Source organism: Mirounga angustirostris, unplaced genomic scaffold (genome assembly GCF_029215605.1).
Source record: "Mirounga angustirostris isolate CCGP_5_RB_7025 unplaced genomic scaffold, mMirAng1.0.hap1 SCAF_12, whole genome shotgun sequence".
Taxonomy (NCBI): domain Eukaryota; kingdom Metazoa; phylum Chordata; class Mammalia; order Carnivora; family Phocidae; genus Mirounga; species Mirounga angustirostris.
In genome coordinates this window covers 1,452,093-1,470,058 of record NW_026991720.1, presented here as the reverse complement: position 1 = coordinate 1,470,058, position 17,966 = coordinate 1,452,093, and the positions used below count along the sequence as shown (strand labels likewise).

At 60.3% G+C, this 17,966-nt stretch overlaps 1 protein-coding gene across 12 annotated transcripts in view; it reads left to right on the top strand.

The window, feature by feature from the left end:
• Positions 1-17,109, top strand: part of DNAJB6 (DnaJ heat shock protein family (Hsp40) member B6) — a 68,399-nt gene extending 51,290 nt beyond the window's left edge. For 4 of the 12 annotated variants that reach the window (XM_064575649.1, XM_064575651.1, XM_064575650.1 and 1 more), the window contains 2 exons: positions 6,663-6,878; positions 16,668-16,960. In XM_064575649.1, coding sequence (XP_064431719.1) covers positions 6,663-6,878; positions 16,668-16,934 — 483 coding nt within the window. In that variant the 3' untranslated portion in view covers positions 16,935-16,960. The other 8 variants (XM_064575652.1, XM_064575657.1, XM_045863965.3 and 5 more) reach the window with 5 other exon arrangements.
• Positions 17,110-17,966: the final 857 nt, after the last annotated feature.

Here is a 17,966-nt window from a genome sequence, read left to right as displayed (position 1 = left end):
ACCGTGGGCCAAGCAAGCAGGCCCGGCAGCCCAGCCCGCTCGGGGCACAAGGGCTCCATTCACAGTTCAGGTGGCATTTTCCTCCCCTCTCCCCACGCCCACGCGGGTCCTGTCCTCTCGAGGCCCTGCTGCAGCTGGGGTAGGGCTGTGTGGCCCTGAGACCTCCGCCAGGTTCGCTGCAGGGACCTCGGGGGGCCGGGGGGCTGTGTGCTGGTGTCCTTCCACTTTCCGCTCCGTCCTTGGCGGCCTTTGGGTTGTACGTGGGGGGTCAGCAGCCTCCTGCTACCAGTGAGGCATCAAACGTGAGCCCTCGTCACAGGATGGTGCCAGTCCCGGGAGGGAGGCCCAGTGACTTGAGATAAAGCCGATGCAAGCCACAGACGAGAAGATGAAGCTCTGGCTAGTGTGCCTCTGCTCTCTTCCTTTTCCGGTTAGGATTGTGCTCAAGCCAACCGGACGCCCCAGGACACGTGATGGCCCCGTGTTCCAGGCGTCCTTGGCCTCACTGCCGCCGTAACACTTTCTGCAGGTGCCGCGGGGTAAGCGGGATCCAGCCCGGTCCCCCCAGCCAGTCCGCACGGTCCGTCCCAGGTGCTGTGCCGGGTGGGGTTTCCCCGGGAGGCCCTCCTGCTTCAGGAAGTGTCCTGGGCCGTGGCTGTGGCCCTGTGTCTGTCGGGAGGTTGCCAGGCTGCACGGTCTCTAACACCATTAGGCCTACGCCACACAGAGGCCTTTGAGGTCTTAACAGAGGCCCATTGAGGACCCACCCCTGCCTGCCAGCCCCGGGAGATGTGCAGTCGGCCAGGCCCGGCTGGGGGAGAGGTGGTCGTGTATGGTGGCCATGTCGTGGAGGCGCGGTGCAGCGCCCCGGGACCAGGTGAAGGAGCTCCGTCCTCGGTTTCAGCTGAAGTACTGGTGGGGAAGCCAGCAGCTCTGGGGCTCAGGGCCCAGCTTCCTTGTAGGCTGCTTTGTCGTGGCCCCTCCCTGGCCTTCACCCCAGATCGGGGTTCCACGCACCTGCTCCCAGCACTGCAGCCCCTCTCTGCCTGGGCTTGGGCCCCACTGTGACTTGGTTTCCTTTCATGTAACCAGCCATGGTGTGCTTTCCCTGTGTCCGGTTACTTGGAGAACTAGTCCTTGTCTCCCTTAATGAGCCGGTCTGCCTTCCCAGTCCAGCTTGCGTGGTGTCCCTGTGTCACGTGTCCACCAACTGCTGGCTGGAATCGAGTCGTTGCCTTGTTGAAAACCGCTCAGGGACCCTGTCGGCTTAAGAGACATTTCAGGATCTGTGTGGTGCCTGTGTTTTCCTGTTCCTGTCCCAGGCCTCTCCATGGCCGCTCTGTCCTACGTCCCAGGCACATCCTGGTCCGTGCCGCTCCCTGTGCTGTTCCCATGTCCCGTTTTGTCCCCTTTGGGGGAGCTGCCCACTCGCCGTTGGTCCTGCATGCTGTGGATGTGCTGAGCACGAGGTGGGTGGCGCGGACCTCACCGTGGCACCGTGTTCTGTGCGTGGGTGTCCCGTCTACTGCATCTGTGAGAACAGGAGCCCTGCCCCACGCCGGTCTGCAGTGCCTGGCACAGACCGGGCCCTGAGGTTTGAGTGAACCTTCTGATGGGCCAGTGGTGCATTTTTGGGTGTTTGTGTCATCTCGCATTGTGTTGGTGGTGGTCATGACTTGAGTAAGTAGGGATTTGCACCCCCCGCCTTGCCGGCGCCCCTGCCCGGGAACAGCAGCCACAACCAAGGCCTCTTGGATTGTACTTATTTGGGAAAAGGGATTCTGTTTTTATCTACGGAAGTTTGTTTTCATTTGCATATTATCAGGCCAGAGTGCACTCACTGTATCTGGACTCCATTTGGGGAAAGAACGGAGGCAATCTGACGGTCGGCAGTGCGCGCGGGGCAGCTGCTGAGCATTCCTTTCATAGCTTCTCGATGATCTCAGCGTACTTTGGCTCGGACACTGCAGACCCTGTTTTTGTTTTTAAATTTTATAACTTGGTGCTGCAGGGCAGGACCGTTGCTGGTATATTTGGTTTTCCGAATGAAAAAGGTGCTCGGATTCTTGTAAGCAACATGAAGTTCAGTTAATTCACACGCAGGAGAAAACGCTTGCTGAAATCACACCGAGGTAGTAAGTTCTGGGTGGGTTGTAGAACTAGAGGGGACTACTTTTTTCCAGGTATTTGTGTTCTGTATTGCCTTCATACAGTACAAAGCGGTCAACAAATCGTCGGAACAGCAGGAAGTGCCATAGAAGAGCAAGGGTCTAGTAATTCGCGAAGTCGGACAGGACCTGGGAAAAGGCTGTGGAAAGCAGCAAACTGCGACTTCTCAGGTGTGACCGTGGGTGTAGGGGATGAGGTAGGGGCGGCCGTGGTCAGTCTGGTTTTAATTCAGAAAGCTGTAAGTCACACCGGGCACCCGGGCACCCCGTGGCTTCGTGAGGTGCTGGTGGGCGTTGCTCGGGCGAGTTCCCCGCAGACACTCTCGCCCAGCGGTGCGGCCCTGAGACGGCAGCGGGAGTGTTTCCGACCCGGCGCTGCCGCGTCCCGGGGCTTTGGCGGGAACCGAAGGCAGAACAGAGGCTCTGAAGATGGGCTGGGTTGGGGGGTGGGGGGGCGGGGCGCGCGGAGTCTGGTGCTCCGGAAGGTCGGCAAGACTGCTCTGAGGTTGAGGTGAGGCAAAGCCAGTTCCAGTCCCGCGGTACTCACCCCCCTCAGAAGCTCCCTCTTCCGCAAAAATGCACCATGAGGCCGGAGCAGTGGGTCCTGACGACCGGTTGACCTGACCCTTTGTGCCGCAGTCCATTCTGACTCGGGGTGCGGGACGTCCTCGGTCCAGAGGCTTCTCCCTCTCCTTTCCATGTCGAGTCCCCTCCCCTTCCCCCTCCCCCTCCCCGAGGCTCTGCTGCGGTGGGGGGCGCGGTGGGGGGCGGCTCAGGCCCTGGCACGTGGAGTCTGCAGCCCGGTGCTCAGCCTGGGGGGCGCAGGCAGGCTTCCCGCCTCATGGTGAGGACCAGAGGCTCCGACTCGGAAGCGATGGCGTTGCCCTGGGGTTCCAAACGGTCCAGTCCATCGTAACCCTCATTCTTCCTGAAACCAGCACCCTTTCCTCAAACTCAGGCGTACGTGCAGCCATCAGGGTGAGGGTGGTGGCCCCCCGTTTCATAACCTTGTCAACGCCTGCGAGCATACCACACATTTAGTGGCTCAGTGAGTGCTTTGAATGTGCACGTGTGGACTGAGCCCTTGCAGAAAGTATCCAGCGAAGATTTGGGGTAAGACCGCGATTTAATCTTCGCTTCTCATTTCCGTCCTTTATCTCCTTTCCCTGAATCATTTTTCCTTGTTCTTGAGATACTGCTAGGTTTTGTGGGAACTCTGTGGGGTCAGTGACCTGATTGTTCCTGCTCCAGACCTGAGGAGCTCTCGGTGGCATGGCGGGCCTGGGGGAGCATAGAGGTCACTGTGTCCCCCGTAAGGGTCGACCGTGTAAATCAGGAAGAAAGCGACGTGTGGGACAGTAGGTGCTCAGCTGTGTGTCCTTCCACTATTTCTGAAAGGGGCACTGTGGACCTGACAGCCTAGCGCTCAGCCCCGGCCACCCACCCTGATCACGCGGTAATTCCTGCTGCAAGGCCTCTGCAGCGGGGCTCGAGGGAAGGAGCCTCGTGGGCGAGAGGCCTGAGCTGCAGGGGCACTAGGATTTGCCCAGGAGGTTGGGTGTGGGGAGACGGAGGACAGGCACTGAGCCTCTGGCCAGAGCCAGTGGGCAGGCTTGGGCGCTTGGGGCCTGGGACCCCCTGCAGGACTCCGGCTTCCTGTGCAGTCCTGGAGTCAGGGACATGCTTGCCTCCTGCGCCCTGAGTGTGTCCGGATCCGAGAGGTGTGGGAGACGTGGCACCTTCGCCCAGAGTCTGGAGTGGATGGAAACCTTCAGCGTGCAACTGTTTTCTGTCTTTGCATATTCAAGGCATTCTCAGACTATCGTCGAGCTTAATATCTTAGAGACTTCTGGTTTCTAACCACACAGCAAACCCAGGACATGACGCGGCCTTGAAAGCCGGTGTTTGTGCCCGTCCTGGGCCTGGGGCGAGCAGGTGGTTTAGTGCAGCGAGAACCGGGGGTAGGTAGGACGGCCCAGTCCTGGTGCTTCTTCCCCACATGGTGGCTCGTGTGGCCCCGTGGTGGCCTTCTAGCTCGTGGGGGCCTGTGTCCAGCAGCAGACGCCCACCTTCTCTGCACCGTAAGTGACGGAAGTGAGGCCAGTGGTCTGTGCCCAGACCAGTTCACTGCTCTTCCATGGGGGGTGGTCCTTGGCCATGGTGGCTGCAGGTGCTTGTGGAGGTGGCAGGGAAAAGGCCACCTCCTCTTCGGCGTGTGCCGGAACGGCTGGCAGGGAGAGACTCGGATCCGAGTGTTCCTGAACTGGGGTAAGTAAGCTGGGAAGGGCGCGACTCCCCCCACGTGCCCCCGTCCTCCTCCGCCACGTCCAGGCCAGCCACTCAAAAAGCCAAGCCCACACGGAGAGGTACTGACCATGTTCTGAACTCGTGCTGATATTTTCTTCTGTGTTCCACTGTTGATTACGAGGTGTGGTGGTGTGGGGCCCGGAGGGGTGGCCCGTTTGCCCTCGGAAGTTTCCTGCCTCCTTCCAAGGTGGAGAGAAGCTGAGCACGTGCCTTGACGCTCAGGGCACAGAGCTGATCGTGGTGTCCCCTTGGGTGCCGCGGCCACAGGCCCCTCCCTGAGGGTGGCTCGCAGCCGGGACGCCTACAGACACCGAGGTCCTGGCTCCCCGCCCTTCTCCACTCCCCTCTGCAGATGCAGGCTTTGAAGTCAGGTCACCACATAGCAGTTACTACTTGTTGCCAGCTCCTTGGGGCTTACACCGTGTATTTGGGAGTGATACTTCTGTTTTATTTGCCAAAAACAACACAAGGCCACATAATCAGACCACAGACCCCCCGAGAGGTGGGCTCCCCTCGAGTTCTCCCCCAACCGCGACCTCGGCCCCGCTCATGGGCGCATTCCTGCTGCAGACACGGGGTGGTCCTTGGTTGAGGCACCTGCACCAGACGGATGTGCCTGCCAGGCCTGGGGTATCCGTGTCCTCTCGTCATTGGATCTGATTCTGAGAAACCCTCAGTGGGTCAGAGGTCCTCACTGAAAATGTCTGTCCGGGCCACGTGCACGGGACCGCCGAGCGTTCCCTCGCCCTGTGATGGTCTGCCTGGTTAATCGGCTCCAAAACGAACATTTCCGTTTCGGCCAGCATGTGGGACATGAGCATGGTAGCCGGGAGAGAACGGGACGCTGGCCCTTAGCCCGGCCTCGCTGCGGGGCTGGGGGGTCCGAGTGCCGGAAAGCACGGAGCACGTGTGTTGCGCCCAGGGTGTCCGGAGCTGTGGGGGATTTTCAGGCTCTTTGAGGAACCAGAGACTCACTTTGGAAAACCTCTAAAATGCCAGTCGCACGATGCAGGCTGTGCAGGACTTCTATTTCTCCAGCAGTTTCTGTGCTTGGCGTGGGTGCTGGGACCATGGAGTCCGCCGCCTCTCACCAGTGTGGCCATGACTCTGGTGCGAGGGCAGAGGTCACGCCTGGGTTGGGGTCGGTGCTTGTGGCTCGGAGGTTGACCCGTGAGAAGGGCTTTCGCGCCCTCCGAGTGATCTAGGTGGGCACTCTGTCTTGCCCGCGCTGAGCCTGCACCTGGTGTGAATGAGCCGAGTGCTGACACCTGAGGCTCCGACGGGGAAGGCGGGGACGGGACAGTCCACGCTCTGTGCACGCTGGAGGTCACACTTGGAGGGAGGTGGTCCCTCATGCACTTCTTGGGGCTCGGGTTCTGTGCGCTGGCTGGCTGGGCATCTGATGACTGTTGGGCCCTGGATAGCGGACGCCCCCACCTCCCTCCAGGGGAGGGGAACGCCCCCGGGCCCGTTGTTCCCTGAGATGGGGGTGTGACAGCATCGCTTCTGGCTTCATACGGCACCTTTCTCTCCACCTGCGCGCCTGGTCATCAAGAGCCTTCAGAGAATGAAATTTGAGATCATTCAGTGACGATTAGAAGTTGTTTTCTGATTTAATTCCTAGTGTTTATCTAATGTGCAAAACTGCTTTCTATTGTTTGAAGACCAGTAGACACACAACGTTGAGAGGACTGTCCCATCTTGGGTGTGTCTCTGGGGTGACAGATGACCCGCGCGGGCGGGGACACGGGCGTCAGGCCCCCACCTCCTGGCCAGCCAACCCCTCCTCCCCTTAGATGGACAGGTTCTAGAATTCAGGCTGCCCGGGAACGCGATGGGAGGCTGCATCTGGAGCCCTTTCCTTGCAGGGTGATAACCGCTGGGTCAGTTTTGACAAATTTTCGTGGGCGGCCTCGCCCCTGACGGATTTCAGTAGGACTCGCGCTCTGACAACGCGTGAAGTCGCCCGCGTGTGTGTGTGTGTGTGTGTGTGTGCAGGGGCGGGCACGAGCAGCTGTGTCCTGGGCCTGTCCCAAGCCCCTGTCTCTGAAGGTTAGGGTCAGGCCCAGATAGCACAGGTGGTGGACTCAGCGTCTTCCTTCTCCTCCTGCAGGGGCGCGGGGGCCCCCAGGACAGGTGGAGAGAGGAGCAGTGCGAGCTCACGCCCACCCCGTCCTGTGCTTGCAGGTGTGGCCGATGAGGACGCTCTCCTGGAGGAGTGCCGGCGCAGAGGTCAGAGTGCGCTGCCTGCCCAGCCCACCAGCACCAGTGGCCACTCAACGAGGCCACACAGGCCGGCCTCCCTGCCCAAACCCGAGTCTCTCCACACGCGTGAAGAGGAGGACGAGCCAGGCAACCAGCGGGCCACCAGCAGCCCCTGGGACCCCTCCGTGCTCTCTGCAGGTGTGCAAAGGGAAACCGATGTGGAGCTTCCCGGAGGGGACGGCTCCCTTCCCTCCCGAGACCAGAGAGGACCGAAATCACTCCTGTGCTGTGTCCTGACCTGAGCGGGGCGGGGCGGGGCGGGGGCCCGCGAGAGGCTGCTCAGAGCATGGTGGCGGCGGGAGGAGGCCCCTTGCTCTCGGCTCCCCTCCCGGGAGATCCCCCAATTAAAACGGGGTGCCAGTCTTCCACGATGGTATGCGGTGTGTTGTCTTGGGCAGAGGATGACAGGTGCTGCTTCTACTTTGAATGTTCCTTTTTGTCACTTTGCACTTAGTGCTTGAGTTCTTGCAACTTGGACGGGCCACATGCTCCGAGCCGCTCACTAAACTGTGGGCCCCTTGCAGTCTCGGTGATGGAATGTTCTGCATTTGCTTCCTAGCCTCGTGCCTTCACTTGCGCTTGGTTAAAAATAGAACGGAGCACCCCTCCTGGACACCTTGTTGCCGCCTTCCTCCCAGGTGGAGCTGTAGTGTTTCCTCTGTGGCCTCTGGACGCGCTGGGTGATCACGACCCCGTTGCTCCAGGGCCCTGGCTCTGCCTTCCTCCAGCTTCTTGGCTTGTAATTTCTTATGGAGCCCAGATGGGTCTTTGAAGGGAATTCCCCATAGAAAGTTCTGGGTCATTTCTGAGAGATGGCTGTGCCATAGCTTTGACCTGCGTTCTGCAGCCTGGCATCAGATGAGTTTGAATTATTCATTCGCGTGACACATTTGTGCCCATCCTGGTTGTCGCCACTGGGAGCCGCCACAGTGACCGTAGCGTGCTATGTGGTAGATGAAGACATCCGTCCTCGGTCCCCTGTGTCAGGGTGACGTCAGGGTACGCGCGAAGCTCATTCTGTGGGCCTCCGCAGAACACAGCATTGCAGCTGGGCATTAGGAGGATGAGGTTGGGGCCCTTCCTGCCCCAGAACTTGCTATCGGGCAGTTGGTCCCTCGCAGCTCCTCCTGGTCGTCCTCAGTCAAGCGGAGGTGCTTGGTAGGGTTTTGCAGAGGACAGAAGGAATGTGGCGCCCACTTGACCATGGGTGTCTGGGGCTTCGAACCACGGCACAGAGTGCACTCGGGGCTGTGGACACGTGGCCCCCAGCTCTGGCCCGGAGTGGTGCTAACGCAAACGGGTGGACTGTTGGGAGACGTTAGCCTTTTCCTGTGTAATTGAATGGAACGTGGAGGTTGTTGGAAGAGCTGTATGAATTCGGAAAGAACTCACTCTGCCTTGAATGGGCATGTGGACATTTTCCCAGCATTGGTTGTCAGCTCTTGGTACCGAGTGGTCTTTGGGCAGGGGGCAGTGTGGCAGTCAGGGGCCGTGGCAGGGGGCAGGGTCGTAGACTCCGTTTGCTTGAACAGATCACCGTTTGAACAGTGATTTTTAAGGAGCTTTGTCTGTCTGGTTGGAAGGATCCCATAAACCTACGTACTGGGTTGGAATATCCCAGTTCCCAAGAATCAGGTGTGCAGAGATGGGCCTCCCTGGTGGAGTCTTATTCGCCAGACAGCCAGGCTTCTGGGGCAGGACGTGGGACCATCACCAGCAGAGCGGGTCCGAAGGGCAGATCCCAAGTTCAGAGCGAGACCCGTGCTTCCCGGGCGAAGCTGCTTGTTTGCTCTAGATCCTCGGAGACTACACCTGCCAAGTGCAGCATAAATTAGCCCTGCTGGAGAATCCTGGGATACTAGGGTTTTTCATTCTTCTCCCTGAAATCTCATGGTTTTGTCAGTTTCTACCATCAGGTCCCCTCCAGGCATGTTTTTGACCCTGGCACAAGTCTTAGACAAAAGAGGAGGGGGATGGACATCCAGCCCCTTTTCCTTGGCTGTTGGGAGGCTTAAAGGCTTGCCTTGTATTCCCGGAGTGTAGCCCCTCCCTGATGGGGTCGGGACGGCCAGAACACCTTTGGGGGGTGGGGGGGCAGGTTCTGATGCTGTTGACTCACCATGAGTAATGCGGGCTTGAAAAGAGCGTCAGGGTTAAGTCAAGAAATTCAAGACCTGAGTCTCATACAGATGCATAGTGAGCTCGTGCCGGACACTTCGGCTGACTTTCTAAGCTGCCGCAAAGGAAGAGTTAACAGACTGAGAAAAGAATGTGGCACAAAATCGCAAATTGGGACGCAAAGCTGGTGAACGTCCTCCAGGCTAGTCAGACTGTCACCCTCAGGGTCTCCCTCCCGCCAGCAGAAGGCTTCGCTTCCCTGCATAAACCATTTCCAGCTCTCTTGGTCCAGTGTTGCAGGTCCTGGTGCCAGCCAGTAATAAAGGGGGGCTGGGGCTCCTCCCAGCAGACTCCCCAGAGCTCCGCATGAGCCCTCGTCTGGGGACACCTGGACGCTGCCCCTGGCCGGACAGCCTGTGTTCTCCCGCGTAGTCTGGAGGCGCCGCGCTTCCAAGTGATTCTTCTTAAGAACGAGCGAACAGGAAGGAACTTGGTCCCCGGGCGCCTCCACGCCGGAACAGCCACTAGACGGAGTGGCCCCTGGGAGCGCGCCGTGGCCGTGCGGCATGGAGGCGGCCTGGCAGCTCTGGGAAGTGATGATTCTGGGCTGAGGGCGCGCTCTCACCTCAGCTGTGCTTCCGGACTCTGAGTTGAGTGCTCCTGGGAGGGTTTCCCACGTGGCCGGCACAGCCGAAAGACTCGGGATCCAGGTCAGGGTCCCGTGCAGCGTGGGGAGTGGCGGTGTCTGTGCTCGGCGGGTGGGGGGGTTGGCGACCGCGGAGCAGGGGGTGGTGGCAGGCGGCGCGGTCTTGACCGGCTGGGGTGGCCGTTCACGGGCCACTGCGCTGCGTTCCCGGCTCCCGTCCCGCCCCCTGCCGTGCTCTTGGCACCGTGCGTCACCTGGACACAGTCCGAGTGCAGTGTTGAGAGAGGGTTCGTGCTTTTCATGTGTGGACCCCGCACAGACTGGGTGCGTCAGGAACATGGAACTGTTGAGAAGGAAAATTAAAGGTACTCGACGTGAAGAAGAATTCACGACTGAAAGAATAGAATTGGTCCTTTAACTTTGTTTTTTTCTGCGCGTGGGGTTTGAAGGAAGCGCGTGAGCCAGGGCCGCTGCGGGCGCTTGGCCTTGCGGAGTGCAGAGGGGGGCCGCGGCTTGGCTGCCTGGCGTCCACGCTGCTGGCCGCTTGGGGCAGCTTTTGAAGTCGGTCTTTTTAATGATACTAATTTACATACCTAACATGCTTCTCTGCTAAGAACGCACGGGGCTTTAAAACGTTTCCTTCTGTGAGGGATCCTTAGTGCGAGCCGTCCGGCCTGGCTGCAGCCCGCCTGGTGGTCCTGGTGAGGGGCGTCCGACCAGCGAGGAGGCGCGGACACGGCCGGGCGGCCGTTCTGTGAATGCACCAGCCGTGCAGGAACTCCGGGTGGCGGGCAGGCCCCTTTCTCTCGTATGCTTTGTCCCAGAACGCAGATACTTTCAGAGACTATCCCAGTGATTCTGCTTTACTACGGACCCCATGTGCCTGCCGCCCCGCAGAGCCCAGCAGCGCCCGCCTCACCTGGATGCCCCGGGCGTCGACCTCTGAGTCCCAGGGCTCTTCGGAGTCCCGGCCCTGCGCTGCCATCCTGTTGTCCTGCAGCTTTAGATCCTTACCATCCGAATCACGCTACCGCTTTGTCTTTGGCGGGGGAGGCCTTGGTGAAAACTTGCTTTGGTGCTGCCCTGCTGGGTGGCAGAGCAGGTGGATTTGGGTTGGTTCGGACACCCCTCGAGGTTTGTGCCACAGGTGTGGCTTGGGTGGGGCCGGGGGGGACCTGGGAATGGGGTCGCGTGCTTTTAGGGGCACCCACGGCCGGTCCCTGTGGAGCCTCTGCCCTGGGCCCTGTCCGAGCACCAGGCCCTTGGCTCCCTCCACTGTTGGAGTTCCTGCAGACAGACTTGGCTGTCGGGGTAAATTAAACTTGTTTTTCTCGGTCAGCTCTGGGAACTTGCCTCCGTAGTGACTGGAGAGCCCCGGGCAGCTCGGCTCTGCTGGCCGTTGGCCCCTGTCTTTGAAGGAACCGGCAGGAGGGGTGGTTGCGGCCAGTGCCTGAGCAGGGTCCTGGGGCCACGAGGCCTCGGGCCCGGTCTGTAGCCTCGGGCTGGTCAGTGTCCCTCACGTGCCCCAGATGCACGGGTGGGACACGTCAGCTGGGTCACAAGGGCAGCGGCTCCGCACCCCCAGAATCTTGTCATTTGTGCTGAAATTCCTTTAGTTTGTCCCAAGTTATTTTTCTGTTGTCATCTTAACAGAGCCTCGTGGTAGAAGTGACATGTTACTGGGGACTTTGAGTGCGGTGCGCTGTGACAGCAGGTGCTCTCTGGGGGAGGGGCTGGGGCCAGGCAGCACCGAGTCCAGCTCTGCCCCGTGTGTGCCCAGGGTCCCTTCTGGGTCAGGTGTTAGGATTTCATGACTGCAGTGGTGGCCATGGAGGTCGGGTCTCGGAGGCAGGACAGGGTCAGGGGCCTCAGCAGCTGGCCCCACGGCCGCCCCGTCTTCCTCTGGGGCCTTCTGCTCCCTCAGGCTCGGTTGTCATCATCGAGCCTGGAAGTCAACAGCTCAGCAAAGCCTGCTCGGACGGCACAGGGAGCGTAGAGGGGGGACAGGACTTCTGTCACCTTGCTCTGACCGGCGTCCCGAGCCTCAGGGACGGGAAAGATCTGTCCCTCCGTAGTAGGTTAGCAGGTTTTTCTTTTTTTTCTCAGGTTATTTTACATGTAATTGAGTCTGGTGTGGGGAGGGGAGGCCGTCCTCCCCTCTAAGAAGTGACGCCCACAGTCGGCTGAGCCTCCAGACAATCGCACGTGAGGCCTCTGAACCCCACTCCCTGTGTGTTCCTTCAAAGCCACTGGCCGTTGCTGGCCACTCACGGCCGGCCTGGGACCCACCTGGGACCGAATGGGGCCATTTGGTGTCACCTCGTTGTGCCTCCTACGTGTAATCACGTCCAGTAATGGACCCACCGACACGTCCCCAGACTAGCTCTGGTTCCCTGTTTGATGCCTCAGAGGCTGTTCTTCTACCGCGCCCCTCGATCATGGCCATTGGGGCCCGTTCCCTGGATTTGCCACCGGCTGCAGCTGTGGTGAGCCCTCTGCCTGCCCTCAGCCTTGCCCTGCCGAGTGGGTTAGCCCTTTGTCTTCTCCCTCCCGTTGAAAACTCCGATGCAGCTTCCTACACACACGGCCCTGGGTGTCTGGCAGGTATAACAGCCCCAGGTGGGACACGCAGGTTGCGTGGAACCTCAGGTGCACGGGCTGCAGGGAAGGCGGAGAAGGACTGGGGAGCACAGGGCCTCCCGCGTCACTCGAGGGAGGACTAAGTGGCTCTGAGGCCTGGTGTTCCTGAGGCGCGTGTGGTCTCCTTCAGTGCTGTCACGGGGTGAGTAGACTGCCCTCGGAGGCGGCCCCCTGGCAGCAGGTGGTTGAGCCAAGCCTGGGGCACGTGTCGGGGGCTCCTTGTGTGTTGGCTGTCGGCCCCCATCTAAATGACAGAGGACCCTCGTGCCTGGGATTGTGGTTCTGCAAAGGACGAGCGTCGTGCCCCCGTGGCGTCTGCCGACAGACTGTGTCAACCCCATCTGGACGGGAGAGGGTGCTCCAGGATGTGGCCGTGTCCTTTAAAATCCCGAGAGTGCTTTCACATGGTCTTCGGGCAGGTTCAGGGGCCTGACGGTGTTAAGGCCCAGTCCCACAGTGATCGGGCTGGTTCTGTCCCTCGTCCTGTCCAGTCAGGCCGTTTAAATACAGCCTTGTTACCTGAAATCTGCATCCAGCCCGTGTGCCGGCTTGCTCTTCTTCCACCACATCGTTTGGACCGATTGCGCACAAGGTCCTGAGTTATTTCTGCAGAACTGAAGGGCTCTCCAGAGGGTGAGGTGGTGTGCATTCACCTGCAGCCAAGCACACGTTAAGCCCACGGCACAGGGCAAATGGAAGGTTCTCATCCTCAGATGAGGAATGGGAATGAACAGCCCAGAACCCGTGGAAATGAGCCCACAGCCGGGCTCGCCCCTGCGGACGGGACTCCCGTCTGGCCAGGGCTGCAGGGAGCCCATCCCTGGGGCGGAGTCCGCCCTGCCCGGTGGGTTGCGGGGGCCGCGCAGGGGTGCAGGGTCTCGTGGGGGCCCCGGGTGGGGCTGTCGAAGGTGAGCAGAGGGGAGCGTGGGCTGAACGCCCGCCCCCTGCATGGCTGTGGCGCTCTTTGAATCGGTCAGAGGCCGCACTGTGCGGTGGAACGAGGCAGCCGGTGGTTTTGTTGAGCTTCAGGTGTGGCCTGGAGAGAAGTGAAGAGACCTGACTCTATTGTGTCTTTTTTTTTTCTTTTTTTAAACACGGGGGAGTATTTGGAAACATGTTTGCCTCTTAGTGGGGAAGCAGCCGCTGTTCTGCACAGTGTTTCACGAGCCGTGTTTCCTTAGGATTCAAAGAAGGTGGCAAGAGGAAGAAGCAGAAGCAGAGAGAGGAATCCAAGAAGAAGAAGTCGACCAAAGGCAACCACTAGACGGACTGCAGCCTCGCTCGCGCTGCCCGAGGCGGCGCCCAGGCCGGCTCCGTGCGGTAGTGCGTGTTAGCTAGCGGCGCCTGCTTTGCCCCTGTCCCGAGACCACACCTTCTCAGCACGGGCATGCGGAGGACGCCTCAGTTGGCGCAGGGGCGGCGGGAGACGGGAGCGACGGTCGCGGGTGGCGGAGGCATGGGTGGTGTGGAGCCTGCCCGACTGCCCTCGCTCCTCCCGGCACTAAATCCGATTGCGTCTCCTCGAGTGGTTAAGGACCCAGCGCCTTCTTTGCAGCTGCTCAGCCGCGACACCAACTTGTGAGATACTTCTAGCGTTAGGGGTGTGAGGGGTGCCGGCAGATAACGGAGTGTGTTCTCGGAATGACTTTCTTTCTTCGTGGCGGTAGATTTCTGGGAGCCAGGACGTAGTTAAGGGCAGGGTGACCGAGCGGCATCGTGCATCGGGTCACGGCCTCCAGGGTGCTCGTCCTTCAGACCGGGGGGCGGGCTAGACCTCCAAGCAGCGCTGCAGGGTGGCCTGGCCACATCCTGGGGGGGCCCCAGGGGTGAATCACTTTAGATGTAAAGTCATTCCTTACATTTATCGTAGTTTTAATCTCTAGCCTGAACTTGACTTCAAATATTGTTTAATTTTTGCTAAATCCCATCTTTTTTTTTCTTGGACCCTTAATTCTTCTTAGCACATTCACAGGATCCTACAGAATTTTGTTGGGTAAATGCCATCTCTGGGTCATAGTTTGGGTCACGCGGGGAAGAACAGATGAGGTGTTTACACACACACTCTCGCGAGAAGATATGAACAAGGAGGCGGAACGAAATGTTTCCGTCTGTAAACATTGTCTCCTTTGCAAACATTTTTTTTTTCCTGGCAAGATTCTGTGCGGTTTCCGTGCTTCTGCCTTTGCATGATCAGCTGCTTCTTAACCCTCTGCTACTGACTGGATCCTGCGCTGCCTTAACCTTCCCTGCGCGCGCCCTGCCCGGGCCGTTCTCCGCCTCAACACGAGCGCGTGCTCACGGGGCGCAGCGGTGAGGGCCCCGGGCAGGGCCTGGGTGGGATCGGGGGTGCCAGGGACTTGCATCTGCGGCCGCGTCATGGGCGTGAGAGCCAGAAATGAGTGCAGCCGTTGTGATTTTAAGATGACTGTTAGGGAGAAGTTGGCTTTGTTTGGCTTTGCTGGGGAGGTGGTGTGGACTGGGGTTGACTGCTTGTTGTGGAAAATGTGCCCGTGAAGGCCTCATGTATTTTCAGTGCTGCCTTACACAAATAAAGCGTAAACGCAACTGTTGCTGCTCATGAGACGTCATTATTGGTATAGCTGCGCATCGCCCTGTTCTCCGTAATTAGAAGTGAAACCGTCCTTGTCTATCATTTCAGTTAGGAGCCATCCAGTGCCATTGGGGGCAGGAGGCTGGACGGGAGATTCGGGGATTCGGGAGACGGTGGGACGAGGTGTTGAGTGAGGGACAGCACCCCACTGAGCTGACCTCGTGTGAGACTGGCGGCCTGGCTGGCAGGGAGGGGGACAGCGGAGGACGTGGGGGACAAGCGCTGTTCCGCCCGTCCCAGCTGTGGGTGCAGCGTGACCAGGGCCGTGCTGGAAACCAGCGATTCTGGGATAAAGAGGCCGACTCGCAGGACCCAGAGCCTCTCGCAAGGGGTCGTTTGGTCTGTGGATGTGTCTCCGATGCTCGCACACGGGGATCTGCTGTTGGCACCCGGGAAGGGCGTGAGGCCAGGTTTCGTCGCCTTGGCCCCTTGCTGTGCTTTGAGGCCAGTCACGTCGGGACGCAGCATCTGTGGGATGGTGTCTTCCAGCCACGCCTGGAGCCAGCTTCCATCCGGCTCGGGGCCCCTGGTCCTCACATGGCCCTGCGGGCGGGCAGCCCACGTCCACGTCCACGTCCACAGGCTGCTCGCCCTAACGCTTCCCTCAGTGAACGGACGCCCCACAGGCCCGGGGAGCAGGGTAGGTGCCTGCTTCCCAGGTCGTGGGGCACGGCGCACCGAGGTCCCTTGGCCTGTGTGGAAGAGTGTGAGCTCACACCCCTGCTCCTGGGGAGTCTGCTCCCCCACCTCAGAAGGCGGGGTGCCGTGCAGAGGCCGGGGTGCGAGTGCCGGTGCTGAGGCTGGTTCTCAGCGGGCAGCCGTCGGAGGGCGCTGGGGCCTCCTGGCCTCCTGGAGGGGCTTCGTGGGTGCTGAGCGGACGTCGAGGGTGGTGGAGGCAGAAGGCACCCACCCGCAGCACCCTCCCGGAAGGGGCCCATTTGGGGACAGAGCTTTTGGGACCGGGTTGGGAGGCGGTCCTGCTGTGAGGAACCGCGCCCCACACACCCAGGGCCGTCTGCCAACCTTTTGCCCCGGTGTTAGGAGGAGTAAGGGCCGCAGAGCTCACTTTGAACAGATGCATACACACTTTTATTTTGAAATCCCTGCACATTCATGGGAAATTATACATACGGTGCCCAGGGTCCTGCGTGGCCGCACCCGGTCCCCGGAGTGGGAGGGCAGCGGTAGAGCCAGGAACGTGACGCGGCACCATCTGGAAAGGGGGGCCATGACGTTGCTGACCGCGCTCCCGGGCTCCTGACCTGGCCTCTTGCCGCCGAGCACGACGGAGGCTCAGGCGCGCAGAACCTTCCGTCTGCTCGCTGTCTCGAGGCCACCGGCCCCCCACACCCGCTGGGCACCTGCTGCCCGTGCCTGGTTCCCGCGTTGCCGGGGTGAGAATGAGGCTGGGCTCCGGTGGTCCTCCAAGGAGCCCCTGCTGCCAGGGCCCCGTCCCAGGCCCTGCGGCAGCGGCGGGCTCGCAGCCCCTCCCGGGCCGCCAAGGTTTGGATCAGCTTCCTCCGTGTCCCTGCGGCTCCTATGGACCCTGCCCCATGAGCAGCACGTGTCCTCACTCTTGCCTGCACCTGGGGTGCTAGCTGGGGCCCCCCACGTTCCCATCCTCGTCCCCTCCACGTGTGTCGTCGATGTGGTTCTCCACCAGATGTCGGGGGGTGGGTGGCCGGGAACCTCCTCCCAGCGCCGTGCCCACTGAAGCCGGCCGGGGGAGGCGCTCGGACAGGGCCTCGGCGTGCCTGGGCGCCAAGGCAGAGGCGTTCGTCTCCTTGTCGCAGGTCCCGGCTTCACCGCGGCCCAATTGGGACGCGCCCTTAGCTGAGGGCCGTCTGGCTCGTACAGCCTCCGACGTGTGGCTTCTCAGAGCCTCACACCGCTGACGTTCACCCTCCAACAGCTCCAGCATTGTGTCATCCCACGACTACGTTCTGTCCCAGACCCGCCCGGACGGGACCGTCCTCCCAGGAGCACCGAGGCCGCAGCGGGCCCCCTCCCAGACGCCCGACAGCGGCCGTGTGAGGAGCGACGAGCTGTGCTCCCGGAGACGCCCAGGCTGCCTTCCTCTGCTGAGGCTCTAGCCCCGGCCCCCCTCGCCTGCTGCGCCCTCGCCCTGGCCGCGGACGTGCTAATCATGACCTGTCAGCAGCCTGCGCATCAGCCTTAATTCTTTGCCTTTTGTCTCGGGGGTTTTTATAGGTTTCGCTTGATCAACAGCATTCGTTCTTAGTGAACAAACGGAATTCAGTTTTTATGGCATGAAAATTATTGTTTCTCTGACCGACTGGCCATTACACGGTGACACGGGGTGGCCCCGGATGACACAGGACAATGAATCTTCCCCGTTCCTGAGAGTGAGTTTGATGGATGGGGTAGCAGTCAGCCATCTGGGTCCGGAAGGGTGGGGCTGCGCTTACAGAGATCCTGGGCTTTTTCCTAGCCAACGGCCTGGTTTGGGGACGTCTCTTCTCAACCTGATGGAACCCAGACGGGAGGGGGGCACCCTCCAGCCCTCTGGCTGCCCCTGGGGGTGCCGCCTCCCCATGTCCCTGTTCTTGCCCCTGATCCCAGGGCAACAGGCCCGGGCCAGCGTCTGTCTGGAGAGGACAGAGCTTCCCTCCCCGGGGTGGGGGGTTGTGTACAGTGGGCACTGATATCACGTTTCTGAGGGAGGCTTATGTTTTGGGAGCACCGAGGGTGCCTGGCTTTATCCTGTCCTTCTGCAAAGGAGAGCCCAGACCCCAGGACGTCACATACGTTTCTCGGAGTCCGCAGAGCTGGGCGAGGTGGGATCCGGCTGTCCTGCTCCTACGGAGCAGACCCCAGACGCTGCATCCTACATATCCAACATGGTCTCCCTCTGCTTTCTGGGTTGGGATGCTCTAAAGACGAATTTTCCCAGGTCCACTGTGGGTCTGTGAAGTGCACTTTGTACAGAAAAGCTTGATAAATGCTCCTTTCTTTCCCAGGGCTCCGAATAACCACTTGGTGCTCTGGCTCCCTCCGAGGACAGCACGGCGGCCAAATACTTTCTCTTTCCAGTCCCCTAATGAGCTTACAGATTTTAAGATCTTTCTTGTGTTCCATTCTTTGGAGTCACACCCCAGGACACTAAATCTCACACCTTATCTGTCCAGAGGGATGATGATACTGGTGATCGTGAGGAATATGTGTATTTAACAAGGGTTATTCCAGGACT